Genomic DNA, 21,257 nt, shown 5'->3' on the forward strand with positions numbered 1-21,257 from the left:
CAGAGGTAGGACTGCTCAGTAATTTACAGATGGAAGCACTGAAACCCCAAGACCTAAATTCTACAGTGGGCCTAGAACTCAAAACATGGAGATTTACCTTAAGTGTCTCAAATTAGCGGTACAACTACCATCAATATCAGTTGCGCCGACACGTTACTCTCTTTGGTGTCAGAAGTCACACTTCAAAGATCTATAACTCTCATCTCTTCAAGAGCTGCCGATTCAGATGCGAGATCAATCAGAATAAGAAGTAATTGAAAGGAGAGAACTCATTGAGCAGACTGCATAGATGAGGGGTGCAAGTTTAGAGCTAAAGCTTTTACTACTAAAATATGGTTGTACAACGATGATGCACAAAAGCAACCAAGCCATGCAGGAGAGAAAAGACAGACATACGAATGGAACGAAAATGTTATATTTCAATTCCATTACTATACTTATAAACCAGTCTGACTCCTGTAACCCCACGTGCACTGGTTCTGGTTGGCATGGAGGTCATTTTCTTCACAGCAGCCCGTATGGTGCTGAGTTTTAGATGTGTGACTAAAACAGTGCTGGTGACACAGCAATGTTATATCAGTTGCTGAGCAGTGCCTGGGACAGCTGACCCCAACTGACCAAAGCGATGCTCCATATCGTAAAGCATCATCTTCAGCAATAAAACAGGGAGTAGTATGTCCTTGGTAGTTGTTTGAGATTGGCTGGACATTGGTCTGCTGCTGGGAGGTGGTGAGTGATTGCTTTTTTGCATCACTTGGTGGTAGGGTTTGTGTTTTTTTTCCTTTTTCTTCATTTTTTCCCTCCACTTTTTAAACTGTCTTTAACTTGGTCTATGAGCTTTTAATCACTATTGTTCTTCCAATTCTGTCTCCCATTCAACTGGGAAGTGCGGAGTGAGCGAGCAGCTGATGAACACTTAATTCCTGGCTTGGGTCAACCCACCACACCAGGTTATCAAGAATTAACTGCCCAATGCAGATCTGAATGGTCTTCCATCAAGCAAACAGAAGTTCCTTTAGCTATTACTTATATATGTTATATATGCTAAGTCCCATCTGGCTTCCAATGTGCATAGAATTCAAAGGAGGAAGACAGAGTCTACAAAGACTAAGACCATCTCCCATCCCTTATAGGCTTTAATGACAGCCTAAAAAATACATGCTGTCCTTTGATTGTCTAATATATGTGAGTCCATAATATGCTCCATAAAGAAGGTTGGGAATACACTAAAGAAAATAGCGACAGATTTCATTTTCAGCCTGCAACCTACACTCAAAGAAAATTAGGACAGGCTAACAGTTGTGTTTTCTTAAGGGAGATGGCCATTTCTTAGTTTTTCTAAGACATTATGTGTTTACTAAGACTTTATGTACTAGTCATACTTAGCACTGTGGTAAGGTTTATATAGTTACTTGTGATGGCTGACAGTCTTCTTTATTTCTATCCTCTGAAAACTAGCATGGACACATTTTAACCCCTATCAGCTGTTTAACTGATAGAGGAGTTAGACCTAGCTAGAAACCTAACTGTTCAGAATGTATGCTACATTTTCAATTATGTAGAGTGACAGAACCATACGCAGTATACTACACTAACATATCAAATACAGTAGGGCAGATAAAGTTTTATCTATTCTTTTTAATATACTTCAGTTGATAGACAGAAGGTATCATATGGCATATTTCTGCTATCCACAGGATGTGAATCTAACAATGGACAAAATGTGACTTTAAAACAAATCCAACCTGCACTGGGATCAACAACGGACCAATCCTGAGAAAATCAGTGAGAGCTACAAAAGCTGTACTAACAGTAGTGACCAAAAAGAAAATGAAGTAATTTAAGGTTTTTAAGTCCCTTATTTGAGGTTTGCAAGGGGGACTAAACTATATATTATTTGGAAAACTTCTTAGATGGCATGGTGCTATAAACACTTGTCTATTAAGCTGAGAGCATAATGTACGAAACATATGTGGGCTTATTTGAATAAGGATTGTAGCACAGGCAGCAGTACTGAACAGGAAATATGCTAAAGGTGCCTTTCTAGCCCTTGTTTTTAATTCCTGAGCTTAACTGTTTAGATATCCACCTCCTTCATATTAAAACAGCCATCAAAGAGACTCCACATTCTGTAGACATTGGAAAGCTGTGAATCTTGACAATAAATAACATCTAAAAAGAACCCACTCATACATTTGAATAAAAAAAGGATGAGAAATGTTTTAGCATTGCAACTACCTCCTGTGTAGCAGTGTGACCACCACCAATTTCCAAGGAAAAACTCCTTATACCCCAAATTGAACTGCTGTACATGCTACACATGTATCTCCAGCAAAATATCACTAAGTCTGAAGTGGAGATTTGTTGCTATCTAGCAAAGAACAAAGCAAGAAAGGAGGCAAGGTATAGGAAAATAGGCCTTTATGCTTACAAAAAGAACAACAAACTTAAATGCCATACAGAGATAGAGAGTTTCAGGACATCAAAAATAAACACGGAAGCTGGAAGATAAGTGATTTATCTAAGCTTAATGGAATCTGATATTTTAGAATATAATTTCAAGCATAAAGTTGGTGTAAAAAGATTCAGAGAGAAGTGATGAGAATTATATGAAGACCAGGATGTGGTCTTGCAGAAACAGATTTAGGAAATTATTAAGAAGAAAGAAGATATGTGGCTCGATTGGGGTCCATAATATTTACATGTGGGAAGAATTCTAAGAGTTTAGCAGAGATAGGTACAATAATGCCCAGTAGCCATGAAATTAGGTAAAGACAGCTAAATAATAAAGCTACGGATGTCTTAGCACTGCCAATACCTTTTTCTGTAATGAGAAAGTCTGCAACAAACACAAGATTTGGCCTTGAGGCACTTCATGTTTCTGCTCAAGATGATTCAGGACAGAAAGGAGGTGTAGACAAACAGCACAATCTGGAAATCCTCCAAGTCTTACCTGCACTACTAAATGTTGGAGTAAGCTATGTAACATGAGGAAACTGGCATCAAGATTTCAGATAGCTGCAACCCTTACAGCAGATATCACACATCCTTTATGATGCAGACTTCAAGGGAAATGTCCCGAAGTCTAAAATGACAGAAAGATTTGCTCACACACGGGAGCTGCTGAAAAGTAAGTGGAAGTGAAAAATTATCTCATAAAAAATATTTCATAGTAACAGTGTTTTTGAGGCACAAACAGCAGGTGCTGGTAGGGCAACGGGGAACTGCACTAATCCCAGACGCCAATAAAGATCTGACCTATTCTTCACTCCAGAATTCATATTAAGAAGAAAAGTTGGACGATGACAAACAGCTATATCTATAATGCAGTCTAGAGGCATGTACATTTAGCTTTTCTACACAGCAAAATCCAGGAGCTTCATCTGTCTGTGGATGGGAACTGGGGGGGAAATTGTGGATGCTCTGTGGATGGGAATTGGGGGGAAAAAATACAGTATTTTGTTTGAGAAAGTGAAAAGTGGGAGCTGAAGAAAACACTGGGCAGAACCACTGTTCAGACCAAAGGCAGGGGAATAAAGCAGTGGTGAGATTTGGATGGAAGAATCCCCCCATGCAGTGGGCAAAGGACGTGAGGAGGGAAGGGAGCGATCACTGGAGACCTGGCTGTGCAGAACAGCAGAGAGAAAATTCATAAATTTATTATTATTCAGAAATAATAGAGTCTCCAGGTTATTTCTGTTAAGCCTTCAGGATGAGTTTTCCCATATGCTTATGCAAAGTATCCCTGTGGTAGGTTTCATGACTTCAAAAATCCACAGCAAACTCTACTGTGAAATTTAAAACACACACACGATTATTCTGCCTCTGGCCTGCATCTGCATTGAGCTTCCTTCAGCCAGAGGAATCTGTGCACATAGAGAGCCCATCACCTTCTACACACTCCCTAATTTGGGTCAGGTCTATCCAAATCTTGTGGAAACAAGCTCTTTTACAAACTCCTTACAGCCATGGTCTAGTCTGTCTGCATAAAGTCAATTGTTTTACACAAAAACACATTCACTGCAGTACAAATCACAGGGCAAGGTTTGTGAACTTGAAAGAGGGAGAAACAACAACCTGGCACGACTGATTTGTATTGTTCTGTTTGACAGAAATATGCTGAATAAAGCAAAAACGACTAAAATAATTTGTAAAAATCAACCAATCTTGGCACTTTAAGACATTTCATAGCACATTCTTAACACTACAAAATAACCTATTAGTGCTAATACCTTAGTTAAATAATATTTCTTTTTAATCTTTTTCATCAACATCATAATGAAAATTTACTCTTGAGTATTGGCATGCATGTGAGTTCATAGCTGGTTGTATTGGAACAGCTGCTGTGTTTTTACCTAGGCAAGTGTGAATGCATCAATGGGATTCACTCTTTGGGAAAGTAAAGAAGTGGCAGGAGATATTCTGATTCCAGCTCAACTTCTGTTTTCAGACCAGAAATTCCCAAGATCTGCAGCAGTCAGTACTAAATGTCAGAAAAGGTTCATTTGTGCTATTAACGTTTATGCAGCATAGTATTTTGCTGTAAACATTAAAAGGGATTATTTTGTTGGGCTTTTCTTCTGATTTTGAGGTAACTCCTCCTAATTTCAGCAAATGATAAAAATAGGACTTCTCTGCAATGTTTTTTTAGATGCCTGTTGTGTGATCTCACTGATTTCCTGGTATCAGCTCAGACATGGAGAATTCATGGGAGAGCATCGTAGGTCCCTCCCTAGAAACCTGCCCTACAAAATGACCAACTCTCTGTGTTTTATTTGTCATGCAAATAAAACCCAGCTCATTCTTCAGATTCTCTCTGCAGATGAAGGATAATTTCTGGTCATCATCACCTTCAATTATTCCTAAACCCAGACCTACGAAACGTCCTTCACTGAGGCCAAGAGCCATGGCTGAATCATTAGAAGCAGATGTTTTGCAGCACTCAAGAAGAGCTTACATAAAATTTTAAGTCTTTGAGTAAACTTTAACTCAACAGAGCAACTTCTGAGCCATGTAAAATACCATCACTACTCCTATTATATCCAGTATATTGCATTTTAATAGGAAAATTAGAAATCACGAGGGAAACCATTTTAGGATTCTAAAGAGGGGCATCAGATACCTTATAGATATTTGAGAAACAACCTTCTCGCCTGTTAAACACTGTTAACTAAATGCTATATACTGACATGGAATATATTGAGGGAAAAGCCAGTAAACATTTGTAAAAAATTACATAAATATTTACCTTTTGTGGAAGAGTTAAAAGTCTCTTGCTCTTCAATGAATTAAATGCACGGAATGATGGAAACAGAAAAAGAAATCAGCAAATTTAAAGTTAGATAAAGAAATGTGTTACATGTGACAATGGCATGTACCATAGGCAGTGCTTCAGCATATGTAAAAGTAATGTAGAAAATTAAAATGATAAACCATGACAAATAATAAAGCCTATGACTTTTTCTTTAAAATTAACAGGAACAATGAAGTTACTGAGATGCAGATTGTGGACTCTGTGTATTCCGCTCGAGCAGTATCGAATGAATCACATAAAAATCTTAAAATGGCTTTAAATATCAGCTCTCACTCCTGAACCACATAGGCCCGTTTTAGATTCTGAAGACTTTTCTGCAGTAATGAGAGTTAATTTTCTACTATAATACTGAATAAATACTGGACTATTGAAAATCAGTCTTTAAGGAAAATGTAAAAGATTAAGAGGCTTGAACTCATTTGCAAGAGTTAGCAATGCTGAGAAAAATACTCTCCAGCGTGAGTCAAGATTCCACAAGCTGCCCCAAAATATGCAGTGCCACCTAGTAATTCCAAAATAAAACCAGAAATATGAAGACGAAACAAACAACGCTAAAAGACTACGACCTAAAATTGAAATGTCTTATTCTTTTCCTTTTCCCACTCAAGTTTCATACTGAAACATAAGGTTTTAACTGAAGGGTTTGGTTTCTTATCAATACTCAAGCCATACTCTCTCTGCAATGACATTTCAAAGATCAAGCACATATACACAAAATGGTTTTCACTAGTTCGGGGGGTTTTTTTTTTAGGATATTAAGTTGGATAAATATAAAAATATATTTACAACTCAGATGTATTATTTGACAACATACTGATTTTCTGCATGAAAGTCTGATTCTTATTTGTTAAAAGGAAACACTGGACATCAAAACCTCCTTCAAAGTGTGATGTGACTGCCATTAAAGATTCGTACATATATGATACACATGAACTTTATAAATAATTCCCATTCAGTACCAGTAAAGTCTTCAACACAGCTTTCCCTCACAAAACAGCAGCACACACGCACACATGAATTTCGTCCTGCACACAAGCCATGTCCAAAGCTTACACAGCTTTTTCTAACATAAGCTAAGACACAGTGATACCTAATGCCACTTTTGCTTTTCTACTGATCATTGTATAAGGCCCATTGCCGGACACAGATGCCACTGGAAACACAGACAACCACACTGGTTCAGTTATGGTTACAGGTGCCATTTATGTGGAAATAGGCTGCTGATTATCACAAACCTTACTCTCATTACAGGGCTTCTGAAACACGAAACCACATTGTCCAGGCTATGAAAAAGAAATCAAGCTGTGAAGAGCAGATACGGGGAGAAAGACCTGGTTTTCCACGAATTAGCTCTTAAAGATCATTTCTATACTGCAAACAAACATTGCACATTTGTCTTGCTGGTTCATGAATTTCAATAGCACATAATATGTTTTTTCTTGTTTACTTGCTAGATTTCCTAATATTATCCATAGAAAAATGCTACAGATCTTCAGGCTGTATTCATTTCCTTGATCAAGACAATGATTAACCATTATATAGAAGTGTAGAGACCACCCCCTCAAATTCTGTTCATGCAAGAAATCCTGTAACGTTTGATAGTTGCAATGACAGAGGACGGACTGAGCAAAGATCACAGAAATACGCTTTATACAGAAGTATCATTTAAAATCAAGGTACTACATAACAAAGTTGTTATAGAAACAGCTGGAAAACAAAGTCAATGCAGAATCCCCACCCCTTTTAACGATTTGCACAGTTCCACTCAAACACGACGCAAATAGAAACCCACCGATGCAAATCTCTCAGTTTGGCACAGGATGATATACCGAGAAAACATTATTGTCCTTATCATGGCTTACAATTTCACTGCTTCAGTCAAAACTTCTTCATGTTATTAGATTCTTTTATAAAATTATCATTTAAAGCAATGAAAAACACTCCTTAAGTAGCATGAGTTAGGGCAATGACTACTGAATCATGGCTTTTTGAAAACACACACAGACACACTCACACCTGACTAACTTTTGGTATTCAAGCATCTCAAGACCTTTAGTTGCAGTAACATCCCACTGTGTCTTGCACCCTAGGAAATACTGCTGATGGGGTCGCAAAGGAAAGAAACACAGCCGTGTCTTCCTTGAACATCACTGAGATTAAAATAAAAAATAACGTTGCCTAAATATTACAGAAGCCTACAATCTTGGCTGCAACCACTTTAAAATGTCTGCATGTACTGCAGTTAAAAATATTATGTACTTTGAACTGTTCCCTGTGAAAATAACTACCTTCCTCCCTGACTCCAAAACTAGGCAAAGCTGCTCTCCCACCTTTAGGACATAATCACCAAGAAGCCTTTTTTTTTCCTCTAGTGTACATATTTATGCTTTTTTTTGAGGTATTTGTACTTAAATTGGACTTTTTCCTCTATATTCAAGATATTTTTTCTCTGTTCCTGATCCGTAGTACCAAAATCATTTCTGTAATGGAAGAGCAACCACTACTTTCCCTCTATATTCAAGGTATTTTTTTTCTGTTCCTGATCCATAGTACCAAAACCATTTCTGTAATGGAAGAGCAACCACTACTTTGGTCTTCTCTGCAAGGATTACTTCTATCAGATTTTTTTAAATACACGTGTCTACCAATAAGGACCTTTTAAGCTGAGCTTTGATGATTCTCAAGCTGCCAACCACAGCAGTAACTAAGACAACATCAACTGGTAGAGACAAGGAAACAACCGGTTTTTAGTTCTAAACTTGACAATGACAAAACGGGATGTCCGAGATGCAATGGCAGTTCTAGAAGCAGTCTCCATTAGCATGGATGTGATAATTTACAATTGAGACCTAAAGATTAAAGACTGAGAGCAAAAATCTCACCTATGATTAAAAGCATTAAAATATCACTCATTCTCGAGGTTAAAACCACTACCAGTCTCTTGTTCCTTCATTAACTCTCACGAGTTCCATAAGTACAGCTTTAAAGAGTAATAAAATTACTTCACTGGATTCATTTATGCCTCCTGAATATGCAAACAGCAAATAAAAACCTCACTCTTGATATACAGATGTTTTATCTTTTTACAGCAGTTACTGTGATTTGTAAAGCAGACACAGATTCACAGATGTATATATATTTAAATGTGTGTTCAACCCTCCTGACACCACAGAATTTGTAGAGAATGTGAAGAAGCACTTTACAGTAAAAATGATACCTTCTGGTATATCGTGCAGGATGTCAATACTGATCACGAAGAAGTAGCTTTATTTATAGCTGAAGAAAATGCAAAGAATTTTGAAATGCTCTCTATAACATTTGTATGTTGCATTGGATTTTGACATCATCTATATCCACGGTGACTGTAAGTTTAACTCATTAAGGACACAATTCATTTCCAAGTACAGATAATGGAAATCTTTTACAGACCTCAACATGCTTTGGATTCAATCCTACATTAGGGTCAGATCACTTCTAGTCACTCCATTTGACCCTGAGAGTCATTTGAAAGGGACCAAAGATGTGAAACTGATATTAAAATCTGATATTGTAAATCAGAGCAAATACTACGGTCTTATGGCTTCACTGAATGTAATTTCTTACAGCAGTATAAAGTTTATGCATACTATCATATTTACTTCAGAAGATACTGACAAAACCATTTAAAAATATTTTATAAAATCTATTCAATTTAGTACTTTGCTGCAAATATATTTTCAGCTTGGACAAAGTGTTAAACATGAGTAAAATCAGAAAACCTCCCCTTCAAAAGGACAAGCCAGTCACTTAGGCAAAACCAACGTACTATGTAAAGAAGAAAATCTCCTTAGCCTTCATTTCCATGTGTGTTATATTGCCATGTTGACATAGGAGGTATGATAGATACCAACAAAGTAAACGATATGTCACATCCTACTCGTACATTTTATACGTAAGACGCAAGCACATCAACCAGAAGTGTAAATAAGAGCTCGGTGAAACAGCATTGCTTTACAGATGTTCACAGTACCCACAGCTTTGTAAACCTTGAGTAGCTTTAGCCTGCTGATCAACTTCTATTTTTTCTTTCCTCTTCTGTATACATCCCATCTCTACTTATTTTCATGGTTTTACATTCATTTCCAATGTCTTTAACAAAATATAAACTGGCATTTTATTCTCAATGTAACAGTTATCAAGAACAGCAGAAAGATAACAGATGAATATCCAAAGGAAAGCCAACTTAAAATCAAATGAAAAGCTGATTCATCATTATATATTGTACCAAGTTCTGAAATTGCAGAAGAAACAGGAAAGAAATTTGAAATTCAGTATATATTGCATTTCTCTAAAAAGCTCTCAACTTACTAATATGCAGAAATAGAAGCTGCAAATGTAGTTTGTGACTAGTTTATAATCCAGAGGATGCTAGATTGACTGCAAAACAATATGAGAGGATTCGAATGTAAAGTTTAAAATGAGTAAAACTCACTCATATTAGAATATTAACCACTCAGAATAAACACATGTATAAAACAAGAATACATTTGTATATGTTCTAATTGAAGGTGTAGCTGCCATCACAGGTCAAAGCCATAAAATTAATGTAAGCTGATTTCATGTTAATGTAAACCATCAGACAAAAAAACCCCTGTGGTAATCTATCATGATAAGAAGGTCATTGTCAGCAACATTATCTATTAAAGAAAGCGGTTTTCCAACAGTTCTATAAAGCACTACAGAATTCATCATTGGAAGCATTTCTTTAATTTCCACACAGAATAAAACCTTGTGGTACGTGGCAATCTTGGTTGTTGCTTGTAGTCAATGAGAAAACAGGCTTTTTAAACACAGAATAAAACCTGAATGTGCAAATATTGTCCATTGTGCCATTTCATTCTACCATAATAGCTCATACTCTGTGTGCAATATGTTGCTAGAAAAGGAAACAGCAATATTCACACTTATTTGACATTAGGATGTAAAAAACCATCTTCCACAACCACCAGGTCTACATGACTGTTTCAGAAAAGAGCAGCATTCTTTGCCTGATTAGTTAATCCTTAAGACAGACAGGTGTGATGACCTGTGCTCTCACATTTCCCATGGTGATTATTTTCGTTCTTTAATCACTGAACTATGAACTCAAGAAGTAAAACAGATTTGTGATATTTATTATCAATCCATATTAACCATGCACAACAACAAATATAAACCGCAAAGTAAGAAATGAGCAAGGCTGTCAAAAAGATGTCAAAACTTTTGCCCCCAGTTTCTTTAGTTGAATACAAACTAGATATGTGTTGGAAACTACCATGACTCTGATAGAAATTTTAAAGTAGACATAAAAGGGTACTAGAAAATTAAGGCAATTAAACCATGTGTCATAACCCACCAGTCAAACTCTACTGGATTTCCCAAACTACAAATATGCTTTCATTCTCTTCTATTGCTTTATTGGTAGAATTATAGCATTGAACACATAGTTATAAAAGTAGACTTTAAGTAATAAAAAGGTAAGAAATCAAAAAGTTTGAGCCATCATAAGCTCATTATTTGATACCTTGCTCTATACTGCCACTTCTTACTGGAACTTGCGGGAGCTGCCTTCCCCTGCGACTGCTGAAGGATGTGTCTGCAGGAGGAGACTGTGTGGGACTTCCTTGTTGATGTATTCTGCAAAGGAAATGAAGACAAAGGTGAAATAACCCCAGTGAAGAGAGTTTTTCTATTCTGAATTTTAAACACATATTAAGTTGCGTATTCTGAAGATGAGTTTGCATTTGGTGTATGCCATATGCACATACTCAGGTCTGGATACCTAGTTAACTTGTAAGGCCTCATGTTTAATTTCTCTAACTACCTTCAACTAAGGAGAAATATTTTTCTTTGTCTTGTTGTTGGTTTGTTTTTTAATAAAGTACTAGTGAAAAACCACTGAACGAAAGGCAGTTTTCTAAGAACCATTTATGATTATGACTCACAATTTAGGTATGTTCCGCACTGGTGTAAGGGCAATATAAAATGCAACCTTTATATTTTATTAACTTTTGTATTCTCTTTGTGCTGATGTGACAATTGCACAAGACCACAGAGAAGTGGACAGCAGTATCTACTCCCATGGCATGTGCTGTTTTTCCCTGAACTCAAAGATGGAAAAACCCTTTAAGCTTGGTATTGGGAGGGTGAATATGTGTGTGCGCTCAGGATCAATGTACAAGATTTTAAATATTCTTACCTAAGTAAATATCCTAAATCCCTTTGGCTGAATTCTAGCTAGAACTATGTAAGAGCACCTTGGCTACTTGATTTCTTATACATAGATAACAGCATCTGAGTATCACCTATCAAACACCTCTGGAACCTGGTAAGTTTGTATTTAAAATTAGCAGGGCCACCTCTAATCACTAGGGGAAAAGTTTAAAAAAAGTAAAATAAAGAAGAGAAGAAGCAGATTGCTGAGAGGGAGAACTTACTATTCAATACCCTTGCCAGTTATAGTGTATCATACTTACTATAGTGTATAAGCATTGTTTATCTACTTGCAGTCTACTAGAGTGGTAGGCTACGCTAGACTACCCTCTACTACACTAAGGCTGCAAGTAGCTAATTTGCAATTTTAAGTAGCACGTTTGTGGGTGTTCAAAACACCGTTGGCCTTCACGCTATGTCGATCAACTGACTTTCTCTTAGCCTGTAAGATGAGAGTTTGCTGTGTGAACAGCACGTGATTTCCTGCACAGCGTTTAAGCAAAATACGTTGATAGTTTTCATATGGATACAGAACAAAACACAACAATGGAAGGATGAAACACACCCAATTTTTCACTCTTACACTGCATAACTATTTGAGTTCAACAGCAAGAAGTACCATCTGGATGGTAAAGATAGGTGGTGTAAAGGATGTGGGAGAAGTGTCAATACCATGAAGAGAGGATAATCTACAGTGCCAGAATGAGTGAACGTGCCACGTATGCTCAGGAAAGTACAGCACCACACTGACACCCAGGAGGCAGTACATGAAAGCCGTGTTGGACATGAAATAGCAACCTTGTCAGAAGTGGAGAAGGTGGCGCCGACCCTCCGGGCGCTAGGTGATGTACAGGGCATAAGGGTCTGACACTAGAGTGCTCGCTCGACCTGGAGCGAGCGTGGTGTTTTCCCCTAATGACTGGCTGCTCAGCTGTTCGTGGGGTTGGAAGTCCCCTTCTAGAAAGACATGGTGGCAGACCCCTAAAACACCAGGGCCAAAAAGAAACTGTTCAGTTGTTAGCTCCAGGCACACCTTCCCATGCCCCCCTCCACCGAAGAACAGCGCAAATCCTGGCGGCGGGACCAGGATTGACATTTCAGGTCAAAGCTATTAATTCTTGAAAAGAATTAATAAGTAAAATCCATTTTCAAAATGACGAACTGCAGATCACTCACCACTGCAGATACACATGACCCTAACTATGGGACTGCCGAACTGCACTGCATATAGGGGACAGTTGGCCAAAAACTCCAGCTGCATCTCAAACACAGCAAACACAAGCTAACAACACGTACAACATAAGTACTAGCACAGAGTAGACTATGAGCACCTAGTTTTACCACAAAGCATTTCTGTTTCTAAAACATACCTTTAATATTTATTAAATATATTAACTGGTTTTCAATTAGTGTTCTAAAAAAGGATGATAATGTAAGCACATACGTAATTCCCTTGGTTTCCTTAGGAGATTGAAATGAGGAATTTATTTAAGTGTCTTTCTACTCTAAGCCCTAAACCAGAAACACAGTTCTGAAGGAACACTAATGAAAATATAATGACAATATGAAGTATAATGATTAATCGTGTTAGTATAATAAAGAATAATTATTAGTAGTTTAATAGTTGCATATACTGCAAGTATACGATAACCTGAAACACCTCAAGTTTGGAGAGTGACAAAGTACTTCAACTGTGTCTTCTTACTCTTCCTTAGTTTCCCAACAGTGCAGCATTTTGAAAATGGTATTACTGTATCTGCTGTTATTTCCATTTCCTATGACATGATTTCATTGTGTTTCGTTTTGGTTTTTAAATTTCTGCAGACTTTTGAAGCCTCCTTTCACACCCCCAGCACAACTTTCCCACGGGATACACTCAAAGCAACCAAGGGACTGTCTAGTTCATATGACTATCATACACCAAAACATCATCCTAAAAATAAAGTACATACGAGAAAACACACAGATGTCTACCAAGGATAACAAATAGGTTTGGTTTCAAAGCCATTTCATCAGTAAGAGGTTATGTGGAAGTCCTGTCACAACAAAACTAAACCAGAATTCTGTTGCACTTGCTATATTCCCTCTCTTAAACCCTAACACTTCCTTAGCTTAGCTCCTGGCTTGCCGTGGTGATAACCATAATGTTCCTGCATAGACGGCTTCCCCTGATTTTATAAGATGCTTACCCTAAGGAAAATGAGCTGAAAACACCTGTTTCTCCATGACAACTACTGCATGCAACCAGCTTTTACACATCTGTTTTATCAGATGTGTAAACATCATAACATCTATCAGATAAATATGTATCTCACTGTGCTTGCCTGCTTTTACTATGAATGAATGCTCCAATCTAACAAAGTCATCATGTTCCGAGTTCTGATTTTTCTCATTTTAGAGGGTAAATGCCCTGGAATTTATCTATTTGAGAGCCCTGTCAAGTACTAGGAGAGTCTGTCCTGCCATTAGAGGACATTTTACCTGAGACTCAGGAACTTACCTCTTTTTTAATTACTTTCAGTAATACCCTCTTTACAGATCTGTCCCCTTCCACAAGAGAAAGACAGAGGATCTGCTTAACTAAAATGAAACTTGCATTAGCTGGGGTATTACATTGAGACAAATACACTACTTGGGGTTCAAAAGAAAATACAGCTAACAGGGAACTGGAGAAAAACTAAAAGGTACTTAAGGAGTCACTGGCCTAGGAGAAAGATCATTTGCTGAAAGAAGTCTGCAAGTGGCTGAGCAGGAGAATGAGAGAAAAAGGAACAAGCATGGGAGACAAAGCTAGTGTATGACTGAGGAAATGAGATATAAGTGAGACAAGAAGTATGGAGACGAGAGGAATTTGGGAGAGAAATGATACCTGGTGAGCAATGAGACTGCAATTCACATGTCTGCACACAAGAAAACTCAAATTCCTTTCTCTTCAGACTGATGCTTCACATATTAAATAAAACATGCTGCCACTTATGGGGCTATAAAGAAAAACTAAGAACAAGAGAGCATCGCCAATCCAGTGCACATCTGGCACAGGGTCCTATGTAGAACAGAGCAAGTACAATTCAAGACTGGATGTGTCATAACATATATAAAAGGTAACCTCAAATCTGGCATTTCTGGGGTGATCAGTCAGGGCTGAAAGAAAACATTTTAGGATTGGGATGAATCATTATTTTACCACAGTTTTGCTCATTCATACAAGCACTGAAAAAGTTTCATTTTCATGTAATCAGGTTTACTCCTTCAGATGAGTTTACTGAATCCCATCTTGCTTATCGCACTGAATGAAGAGAACTCTTAGGCTCTAAACTATCCTGAAAAGGTTGGCTTTTCCCCTTTTATGTACATTTCCTAAGCTATCACAATACACAGATAACTTAATTTTAAACAGCATGTTGAAAGGCTTTATAAAGAAGCCGATAGCACGCTGATATCTTGTTCCAGTAATCTGCTTAGCTGACAAATTGCAAATTGCAAAGTAAAAACCAAATCTAAGACAGAAATGGACAGCTGAGGAAAAAACAGCCCTGAGTTATACTTGCTATTTGACAGGAAAACGAATTGCCTGTCCTGTTATCAAAACTTTCTGGCGCTAGTGCAAATTATACCTATGATATACTAAACTACAGCACTCAGACTTCAGACATTTGTGTCTCACATCTAATAGCAGTGAAACATTTTATGGAAACAGAAGCCTACACCGTGTGCTACGGAGATGTGAAAAGCAGCAGCACAACTTATGTTTCCCTATGCTCTTGCTGCACTGAGGTCATCATCAGAAATCAGAGCTGGCTTGTCTCTTCTGGAAAGTAAAGATGTAGCTGCAAGGCCTCACACTTCTGGAAACTTCACTTAGCTTCAGGGGGAAAAAAACCACCAGATGTTTTTGGGTTTGTTTATTTTTGGTGGATTTTGTTTTGATTTCCTAATCACCTGTTGAAAGTAATTTCACATTGCTTAAAAAAAACCCACAAAACCCTTCCAAAACCAACACCACCCTCCCTTCCTGCCCCAAACAGTAGCATTACACAGTGATGACAATCAAGACGTGGGAACGTATCAATGCCAAATTTATCTTAGCACTGCAATGATTAATAACTTTCAAACCGTTAAACCTCAAAAATTCTGTATATAGACACTGCAGAAATATTTCACAGCGGCCTTCAGACTCATGCTTTCTCATATACATGAGTAAATCATCAATCACATGTTATAATTATGAGAAGCTTTGAAATGTCCAGGAAAAAAAAATATCTCAAAATTTCAGACCTGGGATGGTCATTTCAAACAGAAAAACACATTGTAAAAATAATTATTACTGTAAACAAGATTTAGTGAGGTATGTGGTTTTGATCTATGCAGTGATCTTAACACCGGGAGGAGAAAGATGCCCCCAGCTCACACCAAGTGAAATATCAGGTTTGAAGTGTACCATACTTTATAGTTATGTTTATATTCCCATTTTTCCCCTCCTATTTACTTCATACGTATCTCTTTCCCACCTTATTTTCCTTTTTAGCCTTGTTCCAAGCTTTCTAACCCTATATTCTGAATGGTTATCAAGAACCATGAGTCCAAGTGGCTCCCCTTATGCTTCAGAAATCAGAAAAAAACCCATGGAAAAAATGTCTTTAGTGATTTCAGTGGCAAAACTGTCCCTCGTTTAAACACTGCAAAGATTTCAGCCATCATTTAGGTAAAAAAAAGCAACTGGGCTGTTGTGGCAACAGAATCATCAAACCCATGAAAAATGTAACCATTGATTTTGGACCAGGAACAACAGTCTGGGACTTGAAGCAGTAAAATAAAGTAAAAGCTCTTGCTACGTAATGATAATTTTAATTAAAAATAAAAATATGTCTGTGTTGTTCATGGAAGTTTTTCTGCCGTCGCAGTTCCACACAGACGTACGTTGCTCCTCTGGTGATCAAGATCACATAAATCGGTTTCTGACAAAGGCAGGATCTCACCCCTACTCACTGCTCTTATTCCAAGCAATACACAAGGATTAAAACTCAATTATACATATTTATGATTTAGTAGATGTCCTCATTTTTTTCACTTTTTCTCAAGAACTTGAATACATAAACTTATACTTGAGTAGCATCAAAGCTAGAAGTTACAATAATAATACAAGTACAGGAAAATTCAATTAATACAAAGGTTAAAGTCTCAGTATTTATACTAACAATGTAATGATTATAAATTTTTCTATACATAAGTAAATGTGTAACTTCACATTTTTATATAATAAAGTGAAATTGATTTGATCAGAGATATCTTAAATTATTAATCTGTTAATATATATTTTTCATCCTCAAAATTAATCTAAAATAGATGAGGCTTTTTGAAAAAAGAGCAGTGGTAAAGCGCAGAAAACTTTGAGTCCATACGAATGAAATATGCTACGTATTTCCCAATTTCATCTTACAGAGATCAAGATGGGGTCTCAGATTTTGGCTCATAAAATGGATGTACTGCTGGTCTTTACCATTGAGCTTATCTGCAACGATGAATGCCAGAAAAATTCTGTATGTATGCAACACAGCCAATAATACAGGTACTGCAACACAGTGCTAATAATCTAGATATAAAGTAAATAATATTGTACATTACAACAACATAGCTTTTGGTACTGCCATGGATGTTTCAAAGTCGTATTGGAGGTATATTCCAAAAACAGGAGTCAGATTGATTTTAAGAGGCGTGTACTCATCGAGCAGCAATCCTACCTTTCTGTTTCAGCTGCGGAGCCTTTCCTAGTTTGCTTATGGCTGCTATATCTTTCCACTTTTCTGGACTGCCTGTGAAATGACATGTCAGAAAAGAAATAAACAGAGAAGAAAAAGAACACAAAAAATATGAAGATTATATTGTTAATAATGTATTGCAAAGGTAATAACAGAAATGGTTGACAGATGACAAAGTGACAACTATTGCCATGAAGTGGAGGTTTAAGACATGTGGCCCTGATTAGGCTGGATTGAGGGTGATGGTTATGAGCTACCAAAACAGGGGAGACAACATTAATCCTGGTTGAATGTGCAGTTAATTGTATTAGATTAGACACAAAGCCTCCTCATGGGCCTTTTAGTCCTCTCTTGACAGCATGAAAAATAAATGTAGAGTAGACAGCAGGAAAAAAATTGCTGCAGAAAAGACCAGAAAATACTATTCAACTGTAAGCTTTAAAAATTGCTTTTAAATCAAAATGTCAAAAGTAAAATAATACTGTATCATATCAGATTTAAATAATGCTGTCACTATGTTAATAAAAACTTGGCTTTTCAAAAATCTCATTGTATTAAAACTTGATAAAGGTTTTGAGAAACTGTTTAAGACAATTCTATTTTATTCCAGTCAACATAAATATGTTAGAAGTTAATTTTATTTCATTCCTTCACTCCTTTCCCACGTAAATTTTTAATATAAAACATCTGACTTGTGGATAGTGAGGCGATAGTTACCTCTGAAAAACTAAGCATTTACTTTGATAGTAAATAAAACCAATGAACAGTATATGAGTCAATAAATGTAAGAAGGAAGGTGAAGTGTGTTTCACCATTATGACCCAGGACTATAAATATATTATGAAAATCTCTTCAAGTCTCGTGTGCTCCAAAATTTCCATTACTATCCATAGCAATGTGACTGTTTACAAATTAGGATTTACAATATTAAACCTCTGATAATCATCAATATATATTTGGAGTTTTAGAATAAAAAGGGCATATAGTATTTCAGGAGTGGTCAAAAAACATGGAGCGATGATTATTCATTGACAGACTAGAAATGTTGACAAACCCTAACTTGTGTCTTACACCAGTGGAAAAAAAATAGAATAGGAACTTTCAACAATATAATCAATGTCATATATTAAGGTATAAAAGAATCCCTATGGGCAAAACAAACAGATAAATATAATACTTTAAAAAACCTGTTTTCATTTTAAACTTTTGAGGTTATAAAGAGTAATCCAGTGTCTGAACTGGAAGATACCTGAACAGCTGTAACATCAAATTATACCCAAAAAAATATAATCAGTGTGGATTTTCATGATTTGTAGCCACTGCAGTATTTGATGAGCATTATATTGTGACGCAAAAGTATGCTCCAAAACCAAGAAAATACTGCAGGAAAATACAAAATGCTTTTTGCACGAGCAGAGGTCATTACCTGATGCTTTCCATGTTTTAAAAGAATATATTTTCTTACAGAAAAAAATAAATCATGTCAGATTAAAAATTAAAATCCCCTTTGACCTCAAACTCTTTGATCCAGATTTATTTTTTCTATACTTTCATTACTTTTTACTTTTTTTCTTTGTCAGGACAAATACAAGATGGATACACAGGTAAACCACTTATTAAGATGCTGCAGCTTTACTTAAAACCTAAGGTTAGCAAAGTAAAGTTCTGATTAGATCCACTGAATGGAGAAGCAGCATCACTCTTCATTTTCTGGTTGGTTTTTTGGGCTTATTTTCCTCTCAGTTGTTTAGACTGTGCCATTACGTGCGATGGAGAAAAAGTACACATAGTGACTACTCTTTGTGAAAAGTGACAAAGTAATATATAGCACTAGTAAGCTGAATATACTTATTTATCTGCTCTCTGTGCTGTCCTTGCGAGCAGCACATATTATCTACCAACAATACATGCATATATGCACTCATACATAAAAAGGAAAAAGTGTGAAAGTATTATGCAGAGCACATGAAGAATTTACTATAACCAATACCTCAGTTACTTGGAACTACGATTTGAGTAAATACGGATACCTCTGTGCTGCTCCAGGTTTAGCACTTAGGTGGTCTACACTGTCCTGTTTTGGAATGCAAGATGCCAGCGTCCTTGTTCTTCACGAAATGTGGAAGCATGGATGTGAATTAGGACAGAATGAGCAGAAACAGAGAGATGATCACATGCAGTGAAGGTGGAGACACGCAGTCAAACAGATAAACCAAACGCATTAAGGCACTATCTGCTGAGAAAGATAATATTTCTCATTTCCCCTTCTGTTGATTTACTCCATACACGTTAAGGAAATGTTGAAATTTTTAGACATAACAGCAAGAATTTAAGATGCAACAAAGAACGAAAGCCACAACATTTTTTAAAAAAATCTTTATACTCCACATGCTGAAAGGCAGCACTGTGGCTTAATAGTTGCCATCATCCTTCTTGATAATTAATCCACAGTATTACTCATCAGGTTACTATATAAACCTATACAGTACATCTTCTCTTAGGAACTTGAAAAAATGTGTATTTTGTCATTACATTGTGAAATTCTTCTGCAAATGCAAGAAAAGGTCATAATTTCACATATTTTGATGAAAAAGAATATTCTGTTGCCAGCTACAGTATTAATTAACAACAATTCAATAGTCAAGTAGAATAGCGAAATCAGTTTTTAAAAAAATCAAATCAAGTTCAGAATATTTCGTAATTTCTCTATTATTTTCATTTTTGCTGAAGCTGTTTAAGAACCTCAAAATTTATTCACAGCTTTCAGTCTGCATGAATATTATTAGCTTGTTGGTTTATTGTAATTTTTTTATGGAATATGTAGTAATTTATTTTTTGTTCTTGTAAGGTGTATCAATGTAAGATTTTTTTTTTTCAAATATCAAACTTGGCTTTTAATGAGAAAACTCAGCAAAAGTTGCAACCCAGTAATAATCTAGGATATGTAATAAATTTGCATCTATACTTCCATTATGGTGAGAAAATGCTAAAACTTCTCTTAAGGTCATAAATCTACCGTCATACCAAATCATAAAATGATAAAATAAAACTTGTAAATAAGGCCTTGTTATATATACAGACAAGCACTCTTCATACATTATTTTATATACAGACAAGATATTCACAGTTCATGTTTTAAAGACCCATGTGCCTCAAAATATTTATCACTGTTGAGCGTCAACAAAATCTACACACAGATATATTGTAATATTCCTATCAAAATTTAAAATGACTGTTCCTAAAGTAACAAAATAATAGTTTTATAAAATTCAGTATCTAACAATTAAAATTATTTATTACTGGCTTGTACAAGAGACCTAAGTGGTTTGCAGTGAATCTGTTCATTACGTAGTCTTAAAGCCATCAAGACTGTTCAATACTTCCTGATTTTCCCTGAAGATTTTAGAAAGGCTGGAGCTACACAGTATGGGAGCTGGGAGGTTACAACTACTCTGATGGCTTGGCAGCTCCTCAAACTCCGTCCTAACACTTCAATTCATGTCTTACAAAACTGCCTCCCTTATCTAGTCACATAATGTTGCCAGAAAGACAGGAAAGGATCTGAATAAAATTCCCACCTACCATTAAATGGTCAACTTTTATTCTCCTTGTTTTTGTCATCACTTACCATTTCCCAATTTCTCAGTCCTTCAGTTACCAGAAAGTCTTCCACTTTGGGCAGACTTTCTAATTCTGATTTCTAATGTGAAAATCAGAAAACCTCCCAGCAATGAAGCTATCAAATTCAAAGAAAAAACTATTCTTTAAAATGTCTAAAAGAAATATATGAAACTAACCAAACAGTTGTTAATTCTTATCAAGGAAATAAGACATAACATATCTTCATCTTGTCAAGGTATATCAAGGAGTCACTTCTTCTGACATGGCAAGTAAACAAATCCCAGAATAAGAACAGTCTTGCCAAGAACTCTGCTATAATTTATATTACTAATCAT

General features: G+C 36.3%; 1 protein-coding gene across 1 annotated transcript in view; it reads right to left on the reverse strand.

Annotated features, from left to right (window-relative positions):
- The window catches only part of LOC104544565 (regulating synaptic membrane exocytosis protein 1-like), a gene marked incomplete at both ends in the record, with an annotated part of 77,450 nt that overhangs the window by 26,530 nt on the left and 29,663 nt on the right, over window positions 1-21,257 (reverse strand). The window contains 3 exons of the mRNA XM_010189474.1: window positions 10,857-10,969; window positions 12,344-12,526; window positions 17,284-17,355. Of these exons, the coding sequence (XP_010187776.1) occupies window positions 10,857-10,969; window positions 12,344-12,526; window positions 17,284-17,355 (368 nt within the window). The remainder of the gene's footprint in view (window positions 1-10,856; window positions 10,970-12,343; window positions 12,527-17,283; window positions 17,356-21,257) is intronic.

This window comes from Mesitornis unicolor, unplaced genomic scaffold, assembly GCF_000695765.1.
Source record: "Mesitornis unicolor isolate BGI_N332 unplaced genomic scaffold, ASM69576v1 scaffold1468, whole genome shotgun sequence".
Taxonomy (NCBI): domain Eukaryota; kingdom Metazoa; phylum Chordata; class Aves; order Mesitornithiformes; family Mesitornithidae; genus Mesitornis; species Mesitornis unicolor.